Here is a 24,655-nt window from a genome sequence, read left to right as displayed (position 1 = left end):
TCTCTGATGTGGCGAGGGCAGCCATGTGTGGCTTACCTCTCCAAACGACCCCAGCACAAAGAGAGGGGGGGGGGGGGTGAACCTTTGCCCCCAGGAGAGCCAGCAAGACAGAGGACTCCCCCTTTTCTAACACATGCACATCCATTGGCACTGGACCAGAAAGAGCTTAAAACACAGGGATACTCTAGTTGAGCCCTCAGTGCAGACTCACAACACTATTAGGTAGCTGCCGTTTATGGGAAGAGAAAATGCACAAAACTGGGGTTTTACTATGACTTATTGGTAACTACATAGACCTGCATCACATGGTGAATTCCTTTATGAGAGCACTTAAGCGTGTAATAGTGCCAAACACGATGGTAGTACTTGCAGTCAGACCGACCCTGCTTCAGATGTATGTTGTAAAACACGATGGTAGTACTTGCAGTCAGACCGACCCTGCTTCAGATGTATGTTGTACAAGGCAATATGTTTCACACCCAGGACCTGACCTGCAAAAAAAGATAAAGGTCTTTCCATGTAGACTACATCAAAGTAGAGAAATATTACATTCTTAGCATGTTGGCACTAAAATCCCAATATCTCCCTGCTTCAGCACAGTGAGTTCAACAAAGACCCCCACTGGACATCATCCAAAAAATATTTGGAAGATTTAGCCATAAAGAATCAAAATAAATGGAACGAAAAGCATATGTTTCAGACAAAGCTAACTGATAGGATACTGATGGCCTCCATTTTGAATGGCCTTTTGAAAATTGCTCCGTTAACACGCAGCTCAGTCACAGAGAGCGTGTGATCTTTAACGTCTGAATTTGCTACGTGAAACTCCACCTTCCCACCACACGAAACTAAATCGCCAGAGAATCAAAATTCCATGAGTGCTGCGCATTACGCTCCGCAAACAAAAAGCCAATTTGGAAAACGGTACAGTGGCGCGAGTGTATACGTGTGCGTGGTGTGTGTGTGTGTGTGTGTTTGTCCAAGCATGGTGTGGTGAAGGGGAAAGGGGGGGGGTGAGTAGGGGGGACAGAGCTATTCAGATCCACACATGATTACAACACCAGAAATACAAACACTGCTTGACTGTGGGCACTGGGGCCAGTGGCTCCTTTGTATTTGTTTAATTTAATCACAAACTTAATTTGTCAGACTGCTGCATCGTATGTTTTACCCAGTGATATGGGTCACTGGCCCTCTTGTCTGAAACTACCTTTTCTCTACAGACACCTTTAAGGACCTTCCAAACCCTAAAACATTAGCTCATTCACACAAGTGACATCTGTAACTGCAATTATTGCAATTACAGATTACTACAATTATTTATTAAGTTTAAATAAAACACAAAATAAGATTCTTACAGAATGCACCCGGACTCTTTTATGAAGACAGACATGTAATGAGAATATGATTTACTGAGTTACTGACTGAGAAGTCGGGATTGCGAGGAAGAGGAAAAGCTGGTCATGGGAGCTCTCGTTGGTTAATGGGAGAGGAGGGCCTGACAGATGAAGCTGGGAATGTGTGTATTATACGTGGCTAATTTATGACAGCGAGCTTGCATTCGACTCCTCATGTCCGCATCTGTCCTGACGTTTTAATACTCTTGGCTGTAACGGCAATCTTCATTTAAAGTGACGCCTTCCAAAAGCTGAACAGAGACCCTGCTTTGTGTGTGCGTGTGAAGAAAGAGAGAGATGGGCGGCTGGGGTTAGTGTTCTGAAAGTCAATGTGCTTAGCTAGGCCCAAGTTTACTAAAAGGTGCCTTGACATACAGCACAAACATCCCCTCACGATAACAGACAGCTGGAAGAAAATGAAAGTGCAACAACAGACCTGTGAAATCCCTGCCGGCTCTACTTCTGCGCACACAAACACACACACGCGCACACAGCGTCAATTGAGACACAGTCCACGAGCTTTGCAGCAAAAAAATTACCTCAAAACAAAATGATACCCTCAACGAGGGAAGGAGGCAGTGTGATATGGGGGAGGGTGTGTGAGAGTGTGTGTGTGCGGGGCGGGGCGGGTATTCACCCCCTGTGACCTGCGCAGCGTCCCAAAACCAAACACTGATGGTTATTGATCTGATTGCGGAGCCCTCCTCTCCTGGTATTAAGAATCAGAGTCCTTGGTAGCTGGGCTGCTCCTCCAGCCGGGGGAGGCAGGACCCTCTAACAAGGCCAGGCAAGGCTAAATGAAATCCAGGGAGAATCTTCCATCTTTCCAGCCGCGGAGAAAAAGTCCTGGACGACGATCTTCCTTTATCCGTCTGTCGGTAGAAGTTTGATGCATGTCAACTCGCCGAGCGCCCCCCCTCACCGCCCCCCCATCCTCAAGTGTTAATTTCCTTCATTTTTTTATTTATTATTTTCTTCTCCCCCCCCTCTATTTCTCTCGCAGTTCTGTTGAAGGAAATTGGCACTTGTCGAAGGGGGCAATTAGGTTGTTACAATGCTATGGCCCTCCATATGGTCAATCAGCTCCAGCCACAGTGGTATTTCATAGATGCTCTGAACAATGCCTTGGCACAACCTAAACAGGCAATTTGAAAGCCCCGAGAGAAATTAAAAACTTTTCCAAGAGCTCTGAAAAACAGGCTAAGTCGTTGTTAGGTTCTGCAGGGCTACTGTGGTACTGTAGGATAGTGTTTCCTAGAGTGGGATAATGGAATATACTTGGAATATATTATATATACACACACAAACAAAAGTAATCACACACACACCTACAACCAATATTGTTTGTGGGAACTGACCACCATAAAGTGGATTTTATTAGTCTACTCAATCTATGATTAGTATGTTTATAAATCAATCAAATGGATACTGCTTTCTTAATCCCTATCAACATCGCTTCATGTCCATGACTTAATTCCCCAAGAGACAAAAAAAAAAGCTGCCACGTCAATACACACATTTATCATTTAGTAACAAACACACTGCATAACACAAACTAATGCAGACATAATTGCATTCAAGTACATGCAAGACCTTCGTTTTACACCCTCCTTACGTCCCCAGTTTAGGAGATTTACTGATAGTTTCATCCCTCTATGAATATGAAAAGTATTTTGCTGTTGCTTCATATAAAAGGGTTGTGATGAAAGAACACAAGTTCCTTCCTACGGAGAAAATCCCCTCAGTGCCTCCAGGTTTCACAGAGGCTTTGTGTCACTGCTAACTTTTCCTCTGGGTGATGGCCAAAGTGTGTGTGAGTGTGTGTGTGTGAGTGTGTGTGTGTGAGTGTGTGTGCGCCCTACCCCCCCCCCCCCCGCCCTCCAAAGTGACAGCACAGCATAAACTTTAATTCGCACAGATAAACAACAGGGCACGTTTGGTCTCCCTAATCCTGCCCGTCTTTAATGCCTCCCCCTCCTCTTCATAATCGCTCCCAGCGGTCTTTCAACAGGTCGCCGAGCGCAACGCTACAGACGACCATCCCCACCCTCCCCTGTACCCCCCCCCCCTTCCCCACCCCGCTCTCTCACCCTCAGGGGGGGACTTTGGGAGCCACACCTTAGGGTCCACATATTAAAGAGCTAAAAGACCAAACAAACAGCAGCCAGTAATGGCCGGCACCTCTGACCCCAGGGGGGAGGTTGTTCAAACTGCCCTCTGGTCCCCATATTGACCACTACAACAAAAAGAGGAGCTTCGCTCACTGCAGAGACACAGCCTTGGCCGTGACTTGTTTATGATGTGTGTGTGTGTGGGAGAGGGGGAGAGAGAGGGTGGGGGGGGGGGGGGTACAAAGAGAGGGGCACAGATAGAGAAAAGGGTGAATACAGGAGAGGCAATGCAGCCAGATTAATAGACAGTATACAGAGGAATGTAGGCTCGGCTCCACAGATCCACCCTCAGTCCTGCAGGCACAGTCAACAGATGAACATGAACACATGGGGCTTAACTTCTAACCTCAGATCCAGTAAAACCATACAGTCGCGGCAATGCCTTACCAAAAAGAAAAGGTCTATTTGCGGATGACATGTTGATAATTAAAACTATATATATATATATATATATATATATATATATATATATATAAAAAATATATAAATGCATTTGACTCTGGAGCATTTCGAGAAAAGCATGACTTCATTAGTCAACATTGCCTGAGACCGCTCCGGCACTGGTCTGGGGTCTGGCTGGCGCTGGTGCTCCAGTGCCTTGCACCTGTTATCCTGTACATAAAATGTATTTTCTATGCTGCATACTTTGCACAGAAGCAGTATTATTCCAGCGGGGCGCTGGCCAGACTCTGGCGTCCAGTTAATGTGTTTCACAGCCTGCCGTCGCCCCTATGATGGATGGACATACTTTACGCTCAATCAACTTATAAATAACGGATGTTTTATCATGCTGAATTAAAACATTTGAGGGAAAGCGAGAGAAGGGGGGAGCATCCTGAGTTCAGTTCCGGTTTGTTTTACCTAGTTTAGTAGTAGTATAGTGTGTGCGTGTGTGTCTGTGCGCGCACACGCATTTGTGTAAAAAAAAAAAAAGAAGCCTTTTCCTAAAAACCAACCACTATGCAGAGTGGAGAACCAATTACATTTTAAAATACTCCAAGAAGCTTCTAAAACCTCACAAAACTAATTAATTGGCACTGGTAAATTAAATGTTAGATTACACATTCCAAAATATTCCTACCTTTATTTAATGACCAATATCAATGACCAGACTATGGGTTTCCAATAATTAAAAATAAAAAAACTCCAACTTTGATAGAATTGGGATCTCTTATGAAGTTCCTCTCTAACCTGTTTCCTCTGATGGCATACCATGTATTCAATCACTTATTTTGGGGCTAAAGAATTTGCCTGTCCTGTCCCTCATGCCACCATGCCCTTCAGTTGAGGTGGCTTCGTATTATCGCCTCTATTTCCAGAAAAACAAACAGTGGCGACCAAGACACAGAATTTCCACCTGATCCTTTGACCATGTACCCTTGGTGTAGATCTTGGTGAATGTCTTGGGGAAAGATGGTGGGTGTGAAGGAAGCTTGAGGAAGGGGATGGGATGGCGGTGACGAGGGGCGCTCTGTGTTGGGGGACACAGTAAAAGGGTTAAGCCGCAGATGGCAGTCTACTCGGTAGGATAAATCGGCACACATGCTCCGGCTCGGACTGGATTTCACACCCTTCCCGACGAGTACCACCGTCCACAACTGCACGGAAAGAATGAACAGACTGAGGGACAGACGGGGAGAGAGAGAGAGAGAGAAGAGAGATAGGAGAGAGAGACAGGAGAGAGAGAGACAGGAGAGAAAGAGGTAGATAGAGAGGGGGGGCTGGAGATGTAGATAGATGTAAGAAAAGAAAGATGAGAGAATAGGAAGAACACAAAAGGAAAGATCCGGCGAGAGGAAAGGTAGAGAGACGGAGAGGGGAGAGTGAAAAAAGGAGAAAGAAGGAAGCGCAAACAAACTGGGACAAACTGAAAAAATAAGGACACAAACAATGGTGAGAGAGACATAGAACAGACCTTGGCGAGAGAAAAACTGAGTCAGAGGGGGGGAAAAAATCCTACCACCCCTTATTTGTTTCACCTGCTGTGTTCCTTCAGCACTCCACTAATGGCATTCCCCCGGGTATGAGAGAATCCTGCAACCACGCACTGTAGATTTAGACAACACGCTACTCTGGGGCTACTGCGCTAGCAAGACAATACCCACCGCCACACAGGCGCATACTAAAACAGGGCCCGCCTGGAATTACAAGCCGGCGGTGTAGACAAGTGAGAGAGACCATTGCTTTCATTTGACAGACGGCTGTGGAATAAAAGGGTCTCTCCAAAGCCGTTGGTGTTGATTCTTCAGATCAGCCCGAGAAGTCCCATCTTTTCCGTTGCAGATTAGCACCAAAGAAATCCTAGATTACGCTGGTTATATCCCGAGACCACATCATTTGAAAGTGAAATCTAAAGAAATTCAGAGGGTCATAAACGGATTTGAAACGGGGCCTGTAACTCGTGATAAATAAATATTGTACATTACTGTGCATGCTACCCTGCCCTTTCAGGGAAAGCATTTAAGGGTACCCACTAGTAATGGCGCCGTGCAGGTTGTCTCACATGGCACCCAACTGGACGGGAGACACCACATGATGGAAAAGCACTACTGTCTACCAGCGGAGGTCCGTCAAGGTGTATTAGACAGACTCTGGCTCCTCTCCAGGTAGTACTAATCTCTGTCGAACCACATCCGAACTATGCTCAGAGCACGGTTATTTCCTTAACCACCAGTTCCACAATTCCTTAAGAGACTACAAATCTTGATTTAAAACTAATATTGCGCAGGATTGCGTAGGGTATGAAAAGTTACACAATTACCATCTCATGAGTCCAAGGTTAAGAGGTCTGGACACTGTTTCAGGTTTAATCCTGAAATGCACTGCTCGCATTGTTTTTTTTTGTGTTTTTTTTTAAGAAATAGAATTGATCAAAGTCTAAGATCTGGGTGTGAGCGGAATAGATTTCCAAACAATATCTTGACCACAAAGCAGTTTCATACTACTTAAGTGATCTTGTATTTGACCTCATACATGATATATTATTACAGGGTGGTAATGAGAGAAAGCCCCCACAGGAAACTTTGATTGGGAGGAGAAAAGACTCTGATCCATTTCATCCCTGCTTCCTACTCTACCCCGGCCTCATTTGAATGTAACCATTCACAAGGCCAGCTTCATCACTGTTAATTGGTTGATACCGCCGTATTTAGACGTAATGCACTCTTTATGCCGGCCCAGCATTGACAGCAAATCCTCTGTGTGTGTTTAATAAATCGCAGCAGTTAGGTGGGACGGCTTAGTCTCAAGTCACCTAATGACTATATTATGAGCCGCGGCATTAAGAAGGATTAATGCTAATCTTGGCTGTTTCAGTTTACCCTGGGCTGGAGGGGTGGGTGGGTCAAGAGCACAACAGATACAGAGCACCATAGTGCCTCCACTCCCAACTAACAGCCAGCTAGCCGCTAAGCCAAGCGGGTTGATTCCTAAAAAGAGCAAAGGCACAATAATGAGGCTCTTCCACATGCTGGTCCCAGTAGGGGGAGAGGGGCTAGCCACCTAAGCTAATGCTCAACAGCAGGGGCTAGCCCGTGTGCTGCTTAGTTAGTCCAGGCAGGACACCTGGGCAGAACAGGGGGAGAGACTTGGCACAGAGCAGTGGAAGCCTCCATGGTGCATTCAGGATGAAAATCCAGCAAGTCCATCTATAGCCCAGAGATGAGAGCACAGAGGCTTGATAGAATCCTTGAGCATGGGGCGCCCCAATGTCTCACTGGGTAGAGCACGTATCATATAGGTTGAAGCCCTAACGCAGCGTCCCGGGTTCGAATTCGGCCTGGGTCATTTCTGCATGTCTTCCTCTTTCTCTCTCTCTCCAATACATTTCTTGTCTCCCTGTACTTGTCTATGACCAAAGCCATTTAAAAAAGGAGATTTATTTTTTATCTTTGAGCACGCTGGACTGAGATAGCATAGTCCTGCTAGCAGGCTGTTAGTCAAACAAATGAATCTAACTATAAAGGCAGCAATCTCCGTGTCAAGCTTGATTATCTTGAGAACCGTGCACTGTATGAAGCTGAAATGTGCCAGCTGTATTGCTCAGGACCCATTGACGTGCAGTGTCACGTGTAAAGCTGTTTGGATGAGCTGGATTTATGTGCTTCAAATACATATAAAATTGCATTTGCTGCCATGTTGAGCTGCACTGAGCGATGGAGTCATGGTTCTTGCGAGAAATAATTTATAAACATGTTTGCCGCCAACGAGCACTGCACTAATAATTATAAATGAGGATATTTTGGCACATGCACCTACCTGCATGTTTTGCAAGACGGAAAATCGGATAAAAAAATGTTCAACAATGTTGTTATTCATTCGATTCTTATACGTTCCCTAACTTTTCCAAAACAACAAGAATGATGCTTCCCCGTTTGCGTTACCTAGCCTTTCCAGTAATGTGGCAGTCAGCCCTCTCCATGGCAACGCACGGTGACTTTAGACAACAGAGGTTTGCAGGGGGACATTTCTGTCCACTGATGCCACACAGGCTCCATGGTGGAGAAACATTAAAGCCTATCGGGTTTATCCCCACTGGGCCTCTGAAATGCCCCGGTCAGAGTGGCTGTAGATGCCCCTGGCCAGCTTAGCGAACCAAGGCGACAACTGTCATAAATTACTCCCCTGCGGGTCCACATGTCTGCCATACTGTAACCAGCATTGGGGTTGGACGTGTGGGCCAAAGAGGTTGGGTAGAGGGGGCACAGGGGCCAGGGGGCACAATGTTTGGCCGTGCAGTCCCGCAGTGAAGCTCTTGGCATGGGATGTGCCCCATGCTGTTTTCTCTGGAGGGGGCATTCAGGAAGAAGAAAATTAAGAAGGCTAAGCTAACGCTAACCGCCACAGCTTCCTGATACAATGGAGTAGATGTGATCCTCCTCTCAGTCAGTGAGGAGGGGGTTGAAAGATTGAAGAGCAACCCCCCAAAAAAGAGGGAAACTCTCCAAGCAGTTCACATGGCAGTCTGCTTCTAGTGATGTATAAAGTGCACTTCCCTAGGGCTTGCTGTTTGTCATAAAACATCTTTCAGCACATAATTTAACCAAACCAGAGAGGCAAAAGTAGGAAAAAAAGGGGAATACAAACACAATTTACAAAAGTGGTGTTGGAGTCTAACACTGCAGCCATTTGCCAGAAGTGCAGTAATTTTAAACCGTGCCGTGGTAAGTGGCTCCTCCAAGATACTGTTGGGTAATGTCGGACAGCTGAGCAAATGGGACTGGATCCAGCGAGTGCATTATCTTTATGAATTAGCAAAAAAAAGCGCTCGGAGAGAGACAGCGGGCTAGGTGTTTGTAAACACTTGGGCTCGGCTCTCACTAGAGAATGTCGAGGAGCAGAAATGTACAGCGAGAACGACGAGTGCTACTTACACCGGTGCGATTTGTGGCCTCTTCTCTCACCGCGCCCAACTTCCTCCCTGTAAGCTGCAGTTCCGCTCAAGACTCAATGCTATGAAGAATTAATCTTCGACAGAACTCTTCTCAAATGTTGCTCATTCACAACCGGAGTAGTGGAATATAAAAGATATTCACCAGATTAAAACACTTTTAGGAGTCTGAGAATTGTTTCCCCCTAGAAGTTTTTCCCCCCCACCATGTGTTTTATACCACAAAATGTCAAGGTGGAGGGGTACTTCACAAGTCTTTGGTTTCTGTATCCTTGGCAGGAGAAACATGTGCCATTGGTCTGCCATTATCAACATCTAAATGCATACAATAATATTCTTGAGGTTTAAAGAGTATCTTGTTCCCAAATGGTTTGTTAACAACATGCAGTACATCATGTGGATCACAAAGTTAAACACTGGCACAACGCAGCTAACATTACAGGTTTTCAAAGGCTTCATTCTCAACCGCGTTATGATTATCCCCATAGTATTAAAACGTAGACACTCCTAATGACATAAAAACAACAGCTAAAACGAAACAAAAAAAACTTGCTACTAAACAAACTAATCTCCGTATTCATTCCCTCCTTGTTTGTTGTGAGTTTCTCTTTCAAAACTTGTGTCCAAATTCTTTCCCATAAAGTGTGTTTCTGCAGTGCGGTGCGTCTCCAACGCGGCCTGCTCGTTCTGCACACGCAAGGCTGCGCCTATCCAATCCGACTGGCATCACGGCCATGGAATGCTGAAGTCCACATTTTTCCCATTCAGCAAGGAAAAACGGCCTTTCAAAGCCAATCAGCTAGAAATGTCGCTTTGTTTTTATTTTCCACTGAACTTCCTGGAACCTATTATGGAGCTGTCAGGGATGTATATTTAGCTATGGCAACACAGGGCCTCCTAGCCCCCTTGCGCCACTGGTCATGTCACCTCTGATAAACAGAAAAACAATTGGCTATCCCTTTTGTCACCTTTAAAGAAAATGGCCGTGGGTGTGCGTAGTCTGAACATACTTGTCTTTGTGAATGACAGAAGCGGGCCGTCTGACGAAAAGACAAAAGATGGGTCACCTCTCTGTGTGGGTGTGACGGGCGGGTGGGTAAACGTGGCCCAGCTACACCCATCTTTCCTGATCCTGACAGCACACCATGCCATGTCGCCTACTGACTCTCCAACATTTGTCACAGTAAAGACAAAGAGACTAATTGAGGTTCAATCATTAAACTTGTGACTATGTTAATACCCGACACAACTTCAATCTCCCTAGATATGATCCCTTATCCAGTAATGGCTCACTATATCTGTTGGGAAACGACTGGATTACCATGGACCTCGCATGGCTCAAGAGGGAAACAATGATAGATAAAAAGGCCTGATGCTAATGCAGACAAATATAAATTGGCATTGTTCTCCAACAAGATCAGAGAGGTGGGCTCTATAAAATCAGCTTACCAAATTTCTCCAACTCAAAAGTTTGCATATAATGTTCCAGTGGAAAATATACAATTAGACTATAAAGGCTAAAAGTTTATTTTTTTTAATTGTGAAAATGGGGTGGGGGGGAGAGTAAAATAAAAGATTTATAACTTTTTCTAAATAACCTGTTGGTTGATTTCAATCTGAGCCCTAAAGGGCAGATGCACTGACAGACACACACTCCGTTTACATTCCATTAGGCCTCGAAACCAACACGACCAGCAAACACAATCAGTCACCGTTCCACCGTGTATTTATTTTCCTTGGGTCAGAGGAAGAAAAACGTCAGTGCGTGGCTATTCTATATAAAGAGCAGACCTATACATCTGTGCTGTTGAGTTGAGTGGAATGTGCGCTTTGAGCCCTGGATTAGTTTGACCTATACTTGACTCAACAGTAACAGTGATGCCCACTGGTTCACAAGTTCAGTTCCCCCCTGACCTCCGTGTCTGAGATACAGAAGCCCTAACACACATACAGTACACCTCACACACACACCTCACACTCCTGCCCCCCCCCCCCCCCCCCCCCAAAAAAAAAAAACAAGACATGGTGCTACACTACTTCAGCGTGAGTGTGTTCCCAGGTCGTAAATTCAGGGCCGGCATTTCGCCACTCATAACCTGCTCTGGTCTTGCCAGTTTAGCAGGCATTTTTACAGTTTAAAACCAACATAGGCTTATGTGCATAACTGGAATGACGGACACTGCCTTGTGAACACAGGGCCCGGCTCTGGACGGAGGAGGAGGAGCTAGTAGGAGTCCTTTAGCACTCTCTCTCACACAGGGATTAGAACCTACAACCACACCAACTGGCCCTATTTATCTCCTGGTGCTTTTCACAACGTCATAACCACCTTTGAGTGTTAAGGAGACACGTTTAAGACAAATTATGACGAAATAAATCTAGTGGCAAATTGTAATAGTGAGGGTTGGACTATGTAAATAGATTTGTCCATTTTGTTTTTCCGTATGGATGCATTAATTACTTGCATCTAACTGCTACTGTTTACAAATAGTGTCATTTTGTTTTCTGTTCCCTGGGGACCGTGCAGCCACGAACATTTTATGCACTTGACTGTATCAACTGTATTCCAATACTGAACGTCAAGGAATATTAGGCAAAAATGTGTGTTAGGAGTCATAATCTGTTCTATAATCCTCAACCTCACTCCACATCTGAGCCCCACACCTCTTAGCTAAGGAATCTTAAAGGGGAGAGGGGGAAAGAGAGAGAGAGACACAAAGAGAAAGAGACAACAAGAGTGACACCGGGAGAGAGAGCATGAAAGAAAGAGAGAGGGGGGGGACAGAGAGAGAGCGAAAGAGGGGGGGGCAGAGAGAGAGAGGGACAGAGAGAGAGAGGGAGCGCATGAGAGCTAGAGAAAGAGATTCAAGGCATGAGACAAACGATGGGCATGACAGGGAAAATGTGTGTGTGTGGGGAAGGGACAGAGTGAAAGAGAGAGAGAGACAGAGCGAGAAAGAGAGAGACTGGCAGTATATCGGCAGGTCTATTTTGCCATCAGACCAATCAACACCTCCTTGTTGTCCCAGGTTGTTAGCATGTCTCTGGGTCAGCTGCAGAGGGCCGCTCTGGCCCGCCCGTCTCCCTCCCCTGTCAGCAGGACAGCTTTTGTCAAAATTTGTAATCGGCGGCGCTGATCCTATTCTATTTAAGAAGGGACGCGTCAACAGGTTTAAAACACGACTGCCGCACATGTCACCTCTTCTCGATTCAATATTTATGCCCTGAAACACTGGCAGTTGTTTAATCATGCCAGCCCCCCGCATCACAGACACACATGCCCGCCAGAGAGTCTGTCCCTCTCCCTGCTGCCCCCCCCCAACCCACCCTTCCCCCCCGCCAAATCTCCCCCGACAAGAAAGTTTTGACCCATGTCACCTTAACGGCGCACACTCCTTTCAAAAAGCGCCCAGCTGCAGACCAGAAATAGGTTGTCTTTTTTTAATTCCGGGTGTCCACTTGGAAGCTTGTGCCTTTTGCCAGTGGCCCTTCTGTTCCATGCCAAAACTGGAGGAGGAGGGGATGGTTGGGGGGGGGGGGGGGGGGGGGAGAGAATGACAAGCCCATGGATGTGCTGGTGACTTTTGTCAGGTGATTTTATTTAAGTGTAATCGGGTATCAGGTTTGGCATGTTGAATGAACAAGGCTAGGAGATTAACCTCTCCCCTGTTTACCACCACACGCTTTTATTACACTAGTTGGAATAATGTCCTTCTGAAAGACTCAGATATCCCACACAGATGGACAAGGAATATCAGTAATTTATGTTCTGGAAAAGAATAATAGATCTTTTTTTCCCTAAATTGAATTATGTATTGTAACACTGAGAAAAGAAAAAGTGACCTTCAATAAATGTATTATACAAACTCTTATAAGAAATTATAAGAAAACAAATGCAGTGCCCAGTAGTAAGTGTCTGTGTGAGATTCACAGTTGGAAACTGAAGAGCACAGCAATGCTTATCTAATTGGATATGTGTATTAGAATGTCCGTGGTCACAGGGTCCTTATGGACCATGAAATAACAAGCAGCTGTGTGTAGAATGACTATGTGTGTTTGTGTGTGCGTGTAAAGAATGACTGTGCGTGTGTCTACCGAGAGCTTTATTAACCCAGTCCATCAAGGCAGTCGGGGATTCGCGCTGGGACACCCAAGGCTTAAGGATGCGAGCGCCACACAAGCAAGATAGTGCTGTGCGCCATACTAATGTTGGCCCTTATTTTCTAAAACAACAAAAAAAAAATACCCAGCTATATCCAGGCCAAACAGACAGTATTCCACCACCACCTTTCCACTGCAACCTCCCTGCAACTAACTGATCCTAAATGGAACATACAAGACCACCTGCATACAGTCAATATGGAATTATAGCACTCGGTCAAAAGTGTCTAAAGTTGAGATCCTATTTTTGTCTGCCTTGACAAAAATGTTTTACAACCAAGACTGGCTATGCGTCAGTCGCCATTGGAACGATAAGGGAAGACATTAAGGGGCCAGTGAATTATGCACTGTCCACATAGCATAACCCCCTGACAAGACAGGCTAGCGCCTAACTACAGCCCTCTGGCACCTGCACGCTTAGCCTTATTTTGCAGGGTTTGTTTTCAGAAAGTTAAGTGTTCTTGACATGACCTCATGGCCATAACTTATCTTTTAGCGACTGCTGTTACTTCACTTGTTGGAAGAATGAATATCTAAAGATAAACCTGCTGACTACCGTAAGGTAGTCAGCAGATGTTGGTAGAGTGTTTGAATAGGACCTAAGAAAATGTTCAAAAGGTACATTAGCATGGGCCCTCTCTTCCATCTAAAGAGTCCATCCAAAGACCTGATTTGGTCAGCTGAGATTGCTTGGCATCTAAGCTTAGTCTGACATACCAGTCTTTTGCAGATATAATTTACAGGTAAAATTAATTTAACTACAGGTAAAATATATGTCCTCCAACCAGTTACAACATGGAAGTTCTGGTGTAAAATGTCCAGCTTGTGCTGGTACGGTGCTAAACTTAGCCCACATGCTCATTTACACAATGAAAGCCAACACTTGGCACCTCCAAAAATTGTCAATACTCTGGCCATATTGTCAATCTGGAAAATGCTAGCAGTCCCATCAAAGTGTCACCACGCGTGGCACACCAGTTTTGTTTTTAAAGCAGCGGGGGGGGAGACTGGGACAGTCCAGAGGTGTTGAAACTTTCAAAACCCCACCTTAATACCCAATGCTTTATTCACGTTCTAGACTCCCGGTGTGGTGTTGCGAACATGGCGCTGAACTTCAAACCCATTACTTCCTGGGTGAACAAAGGCGAGAGGGGGGGGGGGGGGGGGGGCAGATCTACCCAGCACCCACCCCCCCCCCAATTACCACCTCATAAGAATATGCTTAACAGAACATTAAAATACCATCTAGGTAGTAGGTTGGGAAAACACTAAATCCTACATGTAAGGTTCACAGCTGACAGCACACATTACGTAAGGGGCTAGACTAGACTCAACGGATCCCTTCTAGACTCAGTGGGCCTCAGGTCAGGCTAGCAGAATGGGTGGAGGGGCTCAGGATAGTCTCAATAGTGTGTCTGTGCACTTCTTCTACTTGCTATGTTCAACAGATGACCTTAAAACAAAAAGTAGAAAAATGTTGACGTTCAAGAACTTTATAAACTCATCCCAAAGCAGTTTGTTTGTGGTCATTACTCATGCAGATGGCGAAATGTAAATTAGCCAGCCATGTTTGCCTATAATGATGGGTTTCACTGGTTAGAGAATTCAAGACTTTTGGACACAAGAGCAGTGCATCCGTTTGTTGACACCCTTCTACTTCCGAATGATCTACAAACTATGAATATAAGAAGCAATGTATTCTTTTGCAACTGCTTCCCTTCATCTGACTCTTACCTTCAACTCAATACCTTACCTTAATCCATCCTAGCCGTGTCTCTCTGACCTCTCTCTCTCCTTTGGGGGAGGGAGGGGGGACTGGTTTGTTTTGCTCTAGTCTTGCCCTCTGTTCCTGTCAGCACACCCGGATCCTCCATGCTCACCCCACCCCCCTCCCTCTCCCACAGACCCCGTGCGGACCCCCATGCGGACCCCCGGGCCAGCATGATTAATGGACTTCTGCTGGGACTCTCCATCCACTCAGCACATTGTTGAGAGGCTCTGAAACAGGACAACAGTTGCATCCCCTCTTCACACCGGGCCTAAGCCTTGCCTGTCAGTCCCCGGTTAGGACGCTGTTAACTGGCCAGATTTACAGCTACTAACCAGCGATAGGTGGCAGTTTGTCTGGGGAGGGAGTTAAGGGGACTCCACCTTCCTTCCCGGTGTGATGGGTGGTTAAACAGCATGGCAAGGCCAAAGACACTTTTATATACCTACACCCTTCGATATGCAAGGGTGGCAAACCACTGCTGTTCTTGTAATAAACAGTTTGGAAAATGTACACAGAATATCCCACCTAATCACATTTTGTAGGACTACTGTACGCCAACTTCATAGTCATGAAAGAATACAGCTTGACAATCAGTCGTTAAGTGTGTATTAATGAAAGTAGACCTTGTTTCTAGAAAAGTTCAACAGAGTCACTGCCTGTTCCCTATTTGGACTGGGACATTAACCCTGGCAAGGGTGCTAAGAATCCCACCTTCCTTGTGGAAAGGACAGGAGGAGTGGCGGGCACGATACCATCATCACTGTAATGATACCCCGGTTCTTTTTTTCGCCACAGTGAAGAAGAAGTCAGATTTCGTGTTGCTCCGTCTTGGGGGACAGCCGTTGTACATTCCTGACAGGGTACAACACTTTGATTGAGCGAAATGACTAGTCACCCTCCTTTCTCCCTCTCCCAAACTTGTTTCTCTGGGATATTCAAAGAAGACAGGATTCCCTCTCAGATGAATATTAACAGTTGAAGTAACAGCCAATGCATTCATGGAAGTGACAACACTACCCCTTAAAATATATTTTTGGCTTAGCTATGAAATATACATCATCAGTGCCCAGACTGAAAATGGAACAGCCGATGATCTTAATCTCAGTGTTAAACCCATAGGTGCACAGTGTGAGGGGAGAATTATGGATTATGTAGTTCACACGGGGCCATTTCTTCTGAGGAGGCCGGAATTCCTTAGTGAGTAAACATATTTGCATAAGTGACTGAGTGATATGAATTATGGCTCCTCTTGGCATTTGCCAACTGCATTCAGCCAGTTCAATTGGGAGTGATATATGTGCGGATATCGGGTGGCAGAGGAGCGTGGGGTGGGGGTGAGGGGGGTGGGGGTCTTGAAAGGGCACCGTTAGTTCCCACGTGCACAGGCTGCAAACCCTTCGAGGCGGAGCTGCCTAAGCACAGCTGTAGGGGCCAAGACAACACACTTGACCTTGAACTAGTATTGTGTGTGTGTTCCCTCTCACTGATGGACAGGAAGCTATAATGAGGTGAATGAGTGAGGTCGTGAGCAATTTGTGGATTAAGTAACCAGCAGAGGGACTGTTACACAAAGCCAAAAGTAACCATAACATATATTACAAAATTGACACAACGCTTAAATATAAATATGATATTTCCCGAAGTAATTAAAGTGACCAAAAGGAAGAGAATTAATATAAAAAAATACCCTGCTTTCAAGTCTGAATAAAAAAAATGCTGTCTGGCAAATGTTCACCCTACTGAACCAAAGACAAATGATATCTGCACTGTCCTTTACTCAGGGGACGGTGAGATAATTATTGAAAAGGTCAATCAGCGAGCGTTCAAATTATCCATCGTGACATTCGTTCTGCGATTCCATCGCCGTGCCCCTCTGATAGTCACCACTGGTGCCTTGCTAGTGATTCCAGTCAATTAGAGGTGTGCTTGTGAATTTCGTTAGTGTTCAGTAAAAAAAATAAAATGAGAAAGAGCTGTCAGTCAAAAGCGGGCCGCTCTGGCTTAGATCTTGCGGGTGTCGGAATCTCTAAACCTGTATTTGTATGAATAAAAATGAGGGGATTTAAGGCTGGCTGGTTTCTCTGCAGACTTGTCAAAAATATGACCTTCGCTGAGGGGGGTTGGGAGCAAGAATGAGGGAAAAAAAGATTTTAAAAGAAGCTTGGACTGACTTGTGCATAACAAAGGTAGAGAAATAGAAGAAAAAAGGCAAGAGTGAGAATACAAAAAAGAAAAACCATTTTTGAATGAATCTCAGTTCACCCCTCAGCCTCAAGGTATGGTCTACCCCATACTCCTGTACAATCAATAGCCTAACACAAATCCAAAGAATTATTCAACAGGGGATTGAGGCTGAGATTTATCTGTTTGATGTTAAACATGAATCCGATATGGAATACTTCGCCTGTCAATGCCATGAGAGACTCAATCTACACATCAAAACATGGCTTGTTTTGAACATCTCACACCTATGGTTTCAATGATCAGAAATGGGCACCTATGGACATCTTGTGGTAATAGGCACCCCAGCAAATATGCAACTGGGCCAATTTGTCACTATTGGTAGCTTGTTTGTAATTCCAATGTAGTGCTGGGATTAGCTTGACATGTCCACATGGCTAACCCTGTCGTCACTGAGCTACTGGTCCACTTAACCCCATAGGCAGCATTGGTTAACCGTCTCATTGATAGGACATCTAAAGGGGTGAAGGCAATAAAAGTCCCAACCCAGGCAAAATAAGTCAAATAAGTAATTGTGTAAGTCGAATAGTGAATAAAACGCCAATATATATACAAAATAAATGTGCATTACTTAACAAGCTAGGAATGTGTTGATTGGCAGGCTCCAATCGAAGAATAGGAAGCCACAAACCAGATTGATTATTGGGAGATGGTGTTGCGCTAACAATTCCATGGTTTGGAACCAGACATTCCCTTCTGTGTTTCATTACTTTCAATGAGTGAAGCGTATATTTTATGACATGAGGGAAAGAAAAGGGAGCTGTGTTTTTGCTGTTCATAAACAGGCAGTTCAAATCTAAAGGCTGAGATGCTGTCAGAAAGCAGTCAATTATACGGGTCAAATGAGCTTTAGAGATGAAGACGAGGCATTTTGTATGATCTTAACATTCCCCATCCAATCAAGAAAAGCCTGATTGCTTTATGAACAGGAGCAAGGTGGAGGTAGTAGACATGGGTTAGGGTCAGGTGGGGTAGTGAGTCAAAGACAGAACAGAAAATGGGGAGAGGGCGGACGGGTGGGGGGGGAGGGGGGGGTTAGGGACACTAAAACACATGTTCCATAGCTGACCTAACTCCTCTGACTATACCCCCTTTGTTTTGTCGACCGAGAGAAAACCTTTTGACATCCAGAAGTTGTAGGAAACTTTCTTGGACAGAAAGAGACAACACTTCCTTTCCCAGAACAATCTATCTCCCTGCTTGACAAGACTCCCTGCTATATTTACCCAACTAAAATTGCAGATGATATACTTCCAGCTGCACCGCTCTCCAACGACATGGCACATGGTCCTGCCAATCACGGCAGCCAGAACAAGAGGGAAAGCAGAATGGAGGAACTTTTAACAACGAAGCAAGGGAGGGAGAAGAACAGAGGGAGAGAGTGGATGAGAAACCTTGTGGGGACAACTCCACATTTCCTTGCTGGTTGGCTTTTGTTGTTGTTAGATGGGTCTGAGAGATACATCTGAAATTACTAGGCTTTCAGTAAGTAGACAGCTGGGCCACTGCGAAACCTCAGAGCACCAACACAACACAGAGACACAGCCCACCCGGAAGAATTCACACTGAAATGATTCCTGTGTGTTTGTGTGTGTGTCTACATTATGTGCACGTGGGATTTTGTGCATGAGTGCGTGCGTGGAATGACAGTAGGGTATTGGTATCCGTTGTTGCAATAATCCCCCCAAAATGCAGTGTTAGTTAAGATCTGATGCACACTAGTCTGGTTATTTGCTTTTTCTTATCTGCTTTTAGAAGCATTTGTCTCTGCAGGACAGTGACATGGTGCTCGAGGGTCAAAGTTTGTGCTTATAAGATTACAAGAAGGTGAGTCGCCTTTCCACATAAATCACATTGTAGTGACAAGAACTGGTAACTAGAATGAAGTGACCTCCAACCATCCATTGTTCTTTGAAAAAGGAAAGACAGTCTACATTCTTAAGAATGATCAAGGGGGTAAACCATCAAAGTAGATTTTGGAATAAAAGATCAACGTAGCTAGGTGAAATATAATAAACACTCCGGTCTCCAATGCCATTGCTCTGGAGCACTAACAAGACCTTTGGTGTTACAGCAGTGGTGGTGGGGGGGGGGGGGGGGGGGGGGCTGGGGTTTGAAAACAGCGTGGCCGATTCCTCCTAGGCCCCCGGCGCAGCCGTGCCTGTCTGTCTTGCAGCTAGTAGTAGCGGTGGCATTCCCTTGAGAGCGAGGGGAGGGCTACACTACTAGCTACACCCGGAGAGGGGCTGAGACCATGGCCTCAGGGCTCCATGTGTTCCGTCCCTCCATCATCCAGATAGCTTGCTAGCTGCTGCCTGGTAGGAAGAGTTTAGAGGGCTGCCCCACTGCAAAGGCACGTTAACATAACGGCAGGGTGAGCACACAGTTGGCCATGGATCATCAGCTAGTAGCCAATACTAGATCTTTAGAGCCTGTACGTGAATGTAAGAGTCGTATGGTGGGGTGGTGATAGCTTTTGTAGATGGCAATGAAGTTGGATGCACATGCACCATAAGGATATTTGCTTCTATGAGCACAACCATGTGTAAGATGTACTGTAGGCCCAAAAATGTGTTAATATAGTTAGCCTTTATAAGGCTTCTTAATAAACCTTTTGAGGAATGAGAAAACTGCTCGATTCTAAGGCACAGAGCCTCTACACATTGTGTGTATCTTTACCAGACTTCAAATGTTCTCACCAGAGAAGAACACTTGCACAACCCACCGTAACATTTACCTTCACCGTCTAGTTTATTAGCAGGCATTTGGATAAAAGATGAACAAACAGTTGTATCGCTTCAATGGGACTTCTTCAAATGATTAAGCGGAGTATCCCCCACACAGTAAGACATTGGGAGAGATAATATTGACAAACGTGAAAGGCCAACCTATTTCACTGTGGAAATCTGCCACGCACACCTGATTAAATATGCTCTTACTTTTCAGACAGGAGGAAAAAGGCACTTTGTGATAGCAATCTTGAATGTGTTCAACCTCAAGGTCTCAACTGACTACGGCTTTATCCGTGTGATGTATTTGAGGAGGGAAGATTGGAAAAGAAACTATGGCTACTTGTTTTATAGCCTTTATGAAGAATGTTGGTCTTTCAGGGATATTAAACGATGGCAACTTCAAATATTCTTCAGTGAATCCATCCTCTGTGTCTCTACTATATGTCTCTGCATAAAATGCTTTCATAGAAAACTGAGAGACCAACCTTTATTAGCTATTCAACGTTAAATTCAGTAAGCTTGGTTGGTGTGTATGTAAAGGAATGGTTAACCTGAAACACCTTTTCCACTTGTATGTATTTTCAGCAGTGCTAACCTTTTATGCTGTTGAGTATCTCCTTCAGGTGGCTAAAGCTGTTGAGTAATGGATCTTGTTCTTCATCCTGAGCAAAGAATTAGGTAAGGTAAAAGACAAACAAATTACATTTAACACGATTACTAATATAACTGTGGTGCAGGTTTTAACGTTCTATGTGTTTTTTTTTACACTATTTTAGGTGTATGGAGAGTTTGTTTGTGCTATGGATCAGAAATATAGTGCTATAGCGTTGAACATTAGATCCATATAGGCCATATCCTCTTTATGTGTGTTGCACATGAAAGGCTAAGTTCTATAATGAACGGTAAACAAAATAGTCTTTATAAAATGACAGTGGAACACACTTACTAAAGGAGTGTGGGTATTCCATCTTGAATTCCTCTTGATGGCACCAACTACAGTACATATCTCCCCTTGGACAATGTATATATTCTTGTCCACCATCCTGTTTTCTGTAAAGACAAACATAGGGTGAGACTGGATGTTACTTTGAAGGAAACTACCTATTTCTCCCTTGCTTCAGTTTAACATTACAACTGTTAAATCCTATGGTCCTCCTGTTGAAGGTGGATGTACGGCTAGCCCAATTGTCTCCGGATATGATTATTGCAGGAATCACCATGTGTGGCTAATCTTGACTGAAAAGGCAACAATAATTACATTAATGAGGGACTGATACCCAGTCAATTGATGTGCTGAGAATGTGACAGAACATCATAACCTGACATGGTTAGCAACCACAATACTTAGCATAACCCTAATAGCATAGGTACACAGAAATGGCAATACATATGAATTAAAAACCGCAGCGATTAAGGCAGAAGGTATATGCATCAGGTAGCCAAATGGCCGCATCCTACGATCTCTGACCTGATGTTAGCTAATCTATAGTATTACGTAATGAAGGCGACGGCTTACCTTTCAAAACTCACAATTATTAGACAAGTACACTATAGGACCATCCAGACTCATTGAAATTTGAACTAGAGGGCTAGCTAGTAGTAGTAGCAGGCCTGACAAACCCAGACCAGCCACGTATAGTGTAGTGGGTTTTCCACTCTAGCTAGTTTAGCTATTATTGAACCCTGCAGCAAGTGAGATGATGTATCATAATATTAGCTAGTTTGCTAGATGACACATGAACACGATGTTATGATTGCGGTCATTGTTAAAAAGCTTGCTCTTGCAGGACTAATTCTTGAGGTTCGTTGTTAACCAGTTCTAGGTAATGGGGTGTCCCCAGAAACAACACTGTGTGCTAGCTAGCTAATTTGATTAGCAACAGCCATAGAGCCTAGCTATCTAGCACAAAAAAAAGCTCAATCTTACAATCTTACATCTCCTTACAGTTCTGCTTGAGAAAGCTCGGCTTGGCAATAATAAGCTACTCATCGTCATGTAGCTAGCGTTGTATTGTATTTTGAAGACAAAACTGGTTGCTTGTTGCTTAGCTGGCTAAAACTAGCTTACGTTAGCTGGCTGCCATTGTCAGACATTTAAGCTATTTTGACAGGTCAACTCGACGAGCTAACGTTAGCTAGATAGCTAACTAGCTAGCACAACATCCAAGTACTATGTCAGTCCAACGTGGACCTCGTATCACTGTGAATTAAGCTCCAGACTATAAGTCACGTTCGAGAATACTGCTTTACTTTTCTTTGTTTCACAAAATTGTGGATAGACAACATTTCACGGAAAAACACATACCTGTTTAGTTGCAATTCCAAGATGGAGTCCTGTACAATTTCAACTGGTGGTAGCCTGCTACTAGCTAGCTAGCTAGCTAACGAGCAAGCCAAGTACTGTACAGCTGACCAAAAGTGATGACCAAAGTTCAGTTAGCTACACCATATAGAAAAATACCAATACTTAGGCATTCCAATTCTTATACATATAATACAAAGACACTGATTATTAAATTGCCAGACAGTGTCAAATATGAGCAATTAAAACAAATATACCGGTTGTCAATCTGTACTTCGTAAACACACTGACGTGGAAAACCTGGAAATGTGCAACCAACCTTGCTGCCTGCGTTTGTTTGACAGCTTACTGGACCAATAGCCTCAAACATGAATTGGACATTAATCCAATATTAATCAAACATACATATGAATCCCCTTTATATTTTTACATTGAGCATGTTATCATAAATGTTTTAAACGTCTATATTATACTTCTATGTTTTCAAGAAACCTGTTTAAGTTAAGAAACGCATGGAGAGGCGGGACCATAACAATCAAGGTTCTGTGTACTCAGTGCCAAAGGCATGGCTAGTATAATCATTGCAAGCATCAGCTCGAGTTGGGGAAATGGCAGTAGTGTAAGATTGGAAAAGAAACTATGGCTACTTGTTTTATAGCCTTTATGAAGAATGTTGATCTTTCAGGCATATTGAACAATAGCAACTTCAAATATTCTTCAGTGAATCCATCCTCTGTGTCTCTCTATGTCTCTGCATAAAATGCTTTCATAGAAAACTGACAGACCAATCTTTATTAGCTATTCAACGTTAAATTCAGTAAGCTTGGTTGGTGTGTATGTAAATGAACTATAAGGATTGTTCATATGAAGTAAATAAATAAATACAAATATCAAGTTTTTCTCGTTGTTAATCCTGAAGAACACTATAAAATACCTGTCAAATCTTAGACTGATCTACTAGTAGGTTACCATGAAGCCTAGGACGCCCCTGTGGTAATAAAATATTATGAATACAGACACCACATATTATATAATTAAGAAAACATTAAACACACACACAACATGGAAGTATTTTTTGCAGTAATAACCTCTATGGGCCAATATCAAATAACCTTTACACAAACATGTACTTAGACAAGACAAAAGTATAACACATTCCTAATGCTGAGGGCCATTTCGCACAATTCTACCAGAAAGTGTTAAATATCTGGTTAAAACATGAAAATTCTGCAGCCCCACAGTAGCAGCTCTTTGTTTGCTCTCTTCCAAAGTGTTTGATCACCTGCCGGGATTGAAATTGCAACATTTCATCTGCAAATAAAGGCATGCCATTTCTACAGTATGGGGAAGGAGATATGTCAACCTCACAGAAGAAATAACTTTATGATGTCAGTCATTCACCTGTACGTACAGGTTTATGACCTCTTGGTTATCATTGACACAATCTCTGGTGAAAATATGTTGGAATCATTCAAATAAAATTTTATGTTTGTATATCCTATGTCATGTTCATTTCTTGCTCTCAATAATTTGCATGGCAATGGAATCTTGGTTTATGTGGATATGAATCCCATGTATCTAAACTACATGCACTAATCTCTTTAGTAGACTTATTGTGTTGGCTTAGGAGTCCACACATGTATTGTGTGTTTAGACAATGTTTATGTATGAATTTGTAAAACATTTCATGGTTAGAGAGCAGTTCTTATGGTATGTTGCACATGTGTTATACATTGTGTCCTCATCTGACCTACAATGATGTTTTAGTGAATGTCACATTTCTGTCCCCACCCATGTTCTTCCCATATGAAACATCTGGATTTCTGTTTATTAGATTGACTTCTTCCAAACTGAAACTATGCAGGCCTACTCAGGATATCTTGGAAGCATTTCTAATCATTACTCATTATTAGCTGCATATTCCAAGAAGGACCTCAGCCAATCATCAGATTCAGTGAAATATTCATAAGACCTATACTTGTTTGAAGAATACATGGCTGCTTCAGTTTGGCTTCCAGTGTGAGTGTAAAGTGTAATTTCATTTTCTTATCTGTCCATTATTGTATCGTCGCCATCAATTAAGATTCTACATAACGTACTGTCTACCAGACATGTAAGAAGTAGGCTAACACTTACCCCTTGTTATCTAATAAAACATTGATTGGGAGATTATTGCATGTAAAATTCAAATCCCATTTTTCGTTTATAATGGATAATCAAATGGATAGAGCAATCTCATCAGTTTTTAACTTAATCTTGTAGAAGTCGCTGTTGTAGCCTATCATGTGTCTTTCAGGTGGCATGCATCTTGATTGAGTTGCAGAGAGAATGTAACCCCAATACCTATTTACAGATTGCACGGTGTCTTGTTTTGGGGTATTTTGAAGAAGAGAGAACATACCGAAGGAAAAGTCATGTGTAGTGATTGCCTTCAGTGGGCTTTTCTGTAGTCTACAGTCTCTATCCTTTGCTTGGGGAATCGACATCGACT

At 43.8% G+C, this 24,655-nt stretch overlaps 1 protein-coding gene across 6 annotated transcripts in view; it reads right to left on the bottom strand.

Annotated features, from left to right (window-relative positions):
* gbf1 (golgi brefeldin A resistant guanine nucleotide exchange factor 1) overlaps nucleotides 1-22,476 on the bottom strand; it is a 56,907-nt gene extending 34,431 nt beyond the window's left edge. For 4 of the 6 annotated variants that reach the window (XM_062463562.1, XM_062463563.1, XM_062463564.1 and 1 more), the window contains exons 1-3: nucleotides 22,168-22,476; nucleotides 20,809-20,912; nucleotides 20,458-20,524 (exon numbers count right to left, since the gene is read on the bottom strand). In XM_062463562.1, the coding sequence (XP_062319546.1) occupies nucleotides 20,458-20,524; nucleotides 20,809-20,904 (163 nt within the window). In that variant the 5' untranslated portion in view covers nucleotides 20,905-20,912; nucleotides 22,168-22,476. The remainder of the gene's footprint in view (nucleotides 1-20,457; nucleotides 20,525-20,808; nucleotides 20,913-22,167) is intronic. The other 2 variants (XM_062463559.1, XM_062463560.1) reach the window with 2 other exon arrangements.
* Nucleotides 22,477-24,655: the final 2,179 nt, after the last annotated feature.

This window comes from Osmerus eperlanus, chromosome 6, assembly GCF_963692335.1.
Source record: "Osmerus eperlanus chromosome 6, fOsmEpe2.1, whole genome shotgun sequence".
Lineage (NCBI taxonomy): Eukaryota > Metazoa > Chordata > Actinopteri > Osmeriformes > Osmeridae > Osmerus > Osmerus eperlanus.
This window is presented reverse-complemented; position numbering and strand designations above follow the sequence as displayed.